Here is a 4,300-nt window from a genome sequence, read left to right as displayed (position 1 = left end):
TCACCTGCAAGCACGCTGGCGTGGCCACATTTGCGGCACTTGCAATGGCATTGGGCCCGGTGCATTATGGGCAGCTATCCCAGCATGCAAGTGACTGCAACGTGCTTTTCAAATGGGAGGGTGGGGTGGAGTGTGACAGGGACTGTGTTGTATGTATGTGGGGGGAGAGAGAGTGGGTTTTTTGGGGGGCAGAGAGCGTGTCAGCATGCTGTCTTGTAAATTCAGACAGCAGCAGACCCTGCCTCTCTCTCTCTCACACAGCATTCTGCACTAATGGTTGCTTTGTCTCAGAGTAGATAAACAGCCGGGTGTCAGAAATGGAGTTTTCAAAGGGCACATCTGCATTCCTACAGCTGATTCCAAACAATGACCAGAGTGGCCACTTGACTTAAGGGGATTATGGGACATTTCCGGAGTCTGATCAGAGCGCAGTAATGCAACACCTCATTCACACTGATGCCCAGGCATTTCAGCCAAGGCACAGCAGGAGTTAATCTTCTCGCGGAGGTGGAGAACCAGGAGTGCTGTAGCCTTGGAGTCAGAGCACTCTACAAGCCTTGCCTGTGTGGACAAGCTGGGGTGCCGGGGGATGCTTTAATGCACTCTAACTCCCAAGTGTAGCCAAGCCCACCTGTTCCTTATAAAGAGGGGGATATGCTAATAGGGGTGACCATTTACTGTTTATATTGATCTTTCTCTTTGCCCAGGCTGCAGCCGGATTCACAATCAGCAGCCCCCTGGATCTGTGCAGTGACCAGCCAATCCCCTGAGAACTTTCCCCTTCAACACCTGGGAAAATGAAACTTTGGCTCCATTTCGTTTCCTTTGTAGCAGTCTCGGAAGATATTTTCTTTTACTAGTTTCTCTATAGATAGATGGGGACATAATATTCTTCCCAAACTATTTTGATATGATTCTTAACATGACTTTATTCCCAGGTACCCGGTCCCACGTCCAGCTAGTGGAGTCCGGAGAGGATGTGAAAACGCCTGGGGACTCTCTCCGCCTCTCCTGCAAAGCCTTTGGGTTCACCTTCAGCAGTTATCTCATGGACTGGATCCGTCTGGCCCCCGGGAGGGGGCGGGACTTGCTGGCTAGAGCTGCTGCCCAGGGCAGCGCCTACTATGCTGACTCCGTGAAAGGGCGATTCGCCATCTCCAGAGACAATGCCAACAGCCTGGTGCGTTTGCAAATCAGCAGCCTGAGAGCGGAGGACACCGCCCTGTATCCCTGTGTCAGAGACACACAGCCAGGGACCTAGGACAAAAACCGAGTGCTGTAGCCACCGTCTGGAGTTGGCTGGTTGGGGCGCTCAGGGTTTGCAAAACTGTGGAAATCTGAGGAAAGACTCAGATGACATTTAAGCACCAAACCCGCCCCACTGGGGGCACTGGCTATGTCAATAAAGTAGGGAGCCCGGGGGCTTCGAATCACATAAGGGTCTAAGGGTAGTTATTATAATGCCTGCCTAGAGGTGCCTGGCTCCCAATGGAATTTACAGCCTCGAATTAGGCACCCTGACTCTCAGCCCCCCTGTGCCTGAGCCAGAGAATGGACTTCAACAAGGTCCATCTTCTACCTCCCAGGGGAGGGCCCAGCCACTGGGCTTGAAGGTTTCCTGGGGGACTCCTCTCCAAAGAGTTGCAGTTGAATTTCTTCTACTTGCTTCAGAATGCAAAGAGTCTTTGTGAGGAGAGAGCAAGATAGAGTGTGAATAAGAATGACTGTATAGCCCGGTGACCAGGGCGCTCTTCTAGGATCAAGGGAGGCCCATCTTCAGGTCCCTGTGCTCTAAGGGTTATTTGAATGCTCGATTAGCAGGTTTCAGGCCAGTGTGGTTATTAGAACACTGGGCGGGCTGGGCCTCGGGGAACCTGGCTTTTCTTCTAACAGCCAACAGACCTCGGGCAAATCAGTTTCCTTCTCTCTGCCTCAGTTTATCCACCTCGAAAAAGGGGACATGAAAGCTCACCGTCCGTTCCCAAATCTCCCTTACAGAGCGGAGTATTTCTGTCACCCAAGGGTGTAATCACTCCTGGGCTGTATTTCACAGACTGGATACATTCAGTGCTTCAGATTACTTTGAACATGCTTCTATCCCCTCAGGGTCTCACACCGTATCATGGCATCTCCCAAAGCCCGGGACAAGGGACCTCAGTGAGAAATGCAATGCCAGCCCCTGGTACTCCATTTTAAGAGCACGGATATGCAAGTCGAGTAATTGTATTCCCTGCTTAAAGCCCTTTGGGTTGGGAACCTGCAGCTCCCGGTGTCTGCAGTGATCGGCCCAACCCTCTAGAGAACTTTTCCCAGCAAACACACTTGATGTTTTGGCTGCATTTTCTTTTCACTGTGGCAGCTTTCCGAGGTGTGTATTTCTTCAGGGGGAAATGGAGATACCCTTGTTTTGAAATAACGTGTGGCAATATTGGAATCAGAGCTGTGATCCGTAGCAATATTAACAGAAGCATCAATCCGGTTAGCATCAGCACCGTCATCTGGATTCTCCATGTGCTTTTACATCCCCCGGGGCTGGGGCTCAGGCTCCGCAGGTGGAGTCCGGAGGAGGAGACATTAAGAAGCCCGGACAATCTCTGCGCCTCACCTGTACAGGTTCCGGCTTTGATTTCAGCCAGGCTGGTTTACACTGCGTCCGACAAGCTCCCGGGAAGGGAGTGGAGTGGGCCTCCGTGATTTTCTTTGATGGGAGTAAGGAATATCACGCCGCTTCTGTCAAAGGATGATTCACCACCTCCAGGGACAACTCCCCAAACCTGGCCGATTTAGACATGAGCAGCCTGAAGCCAGAGGACACGACCTGGTTACTGTGCAGCGTCCCAGTGAGTGAAACCCGGTCTGAGCTGAGACAAAAACCCGTCCCCTGCAATGCCATGAGGCTGTTACTCTTGGTGGCGCTGAAGGTCTGCAAGTTACAGTGAGCCCAGCGAGGACAAAGGGAAGTAAACAAAGAAATCAGGGGGTTCATGTCATTTTCTTTCTTACGGGGAATTGCCCAGCAGGCCAGATAAGAATCCGGATGTTTAATCACAGACGTTAATAGGTTTATAAAGACTCCTTCCACCTCCCCTCCCCCTTCCCCCAATACATTGTCTTTGCCCTCCTCTCCAAAAAGGACAAATCCTGTGATGTTCTGGCTCTGTGTAGCATCCTCCCTCCTATGACCTACAGACCCGGCTCCCTCCTTTGTGTAACCTTTGCAGTGACTGACAGCACCGCTGGGGGGACAGTCAGACAGAGAGACCTGACTCTGTTGGGTCTTAGAATGAAGTCAGGGCCAAATGCTCCGACTCGCATTTGTGCAAAAGGAATGGGAATGGGAGTATGAATCGGAATGCAAGAGGAATATCCATGGGAACAGAAATGGGACGGTGAGCATGAAAGAGAACAGGAAGGTGAGTGTGAGTGGAAGTGGAAATGGGAGTGTGTGAGTGAACAGGAAGGGGATGTAAACAGGAATGGGAGTGTTCATGGGAGTGGGAAAAGAAATACCTGTTTCAGCGTGAATGGTTACAGGGGTCTGAATGTAAGTGGGAACGGAAATATTTTATTATTAAGTAGTAGCAGTAGTCGAATGTCTGAATATTACATCATACAAAATCTAAAAACATAAAAAGGAGAACGCTTCTGCCTGCACTTCATTGCTTATTAATAATTAACTAAGTAGATGATTAAGCTGATGATGATTAGGGGGGAGGGAGTTGGTGGTGGTTGTGATCCTAGCGCCTGGGGTCTCCAATCATAGTCTAGGATCCCCTATTCCTAGGCACGGTACGAACACAGACCATAACACCTCTCTCTACCCCGCGGAGTTTACAATTCGAGCATAAATGGGAAGTGGAGTGTGAATGGGAGTGGGAGTGTGAACGCGGATATAAATATCAGCCGGGCATAATAATCTTCCTCCATTGTCTACTGAATCCTCCCTCTACTCCCTCCCTAAAGCAAAACTCCCAGACACGCCTCTCTAGGCACACAAATGTCAGGGAGGCTCCTCTGCAAAACCTTAACTCTGTCTTCAGACCCCCACCCCCAGCTTCTCCCACCCGCACACACAGCCGGGCCCCCAGACCTGGTCCAACGTGCATCATTTCAATGTAGCCGGTCACTGCTGGGAAGGGAAAGGGGCTTCCCTCCCAAATCCCTCCCAGTGGCAGGGGAAATCTTCTGTCTCCAGGGGGTGGCCCAGCCCTATGGATCCCTGGGACACGACCCCTCCCCAGACACTGACTCCCCAGACCGGACATTGCATGGCCCCTGTGCATGTGCAACGGGGCTCCAG

General features: G+C 51.3%; 1 gene segment (V, D, J or C); it reads left to right on the top strand.

Annotated features, from left to right (window-relative positions):
* Positions 1–922: 922 nt before the first annotated feature.
* LOC142068710 (Ig heavy chain V region 914-like) lies at positions 923–1,261 on the top strand. The segment is given in 1 exon segment: positions 923–1,261. A coding segment is annotated over 1 exon segment (339 nt).
* The last annotated feature ends 3,039 nt before the right edge of the window (positions 1,262–4,300 follow it).

The sequence above is a fragment of the Caretta caretta genome, chromosome 13 (assembly GCF_965140235.1).
Source record: "Caretta caretta isolate rCarCar2 chromosome 13, rCarCar1.hap1, whole genome shotgun sequence".
In the NCBI taxonomy this organism is placed as follows: Eukaryota; Metazoa; Chordata; order Testudines; family Cheloniidae; genus Caretta; species Caretta caretta.
This window is presented reverse-complemented; position numbering and strand designations above follow the sequence as displayed.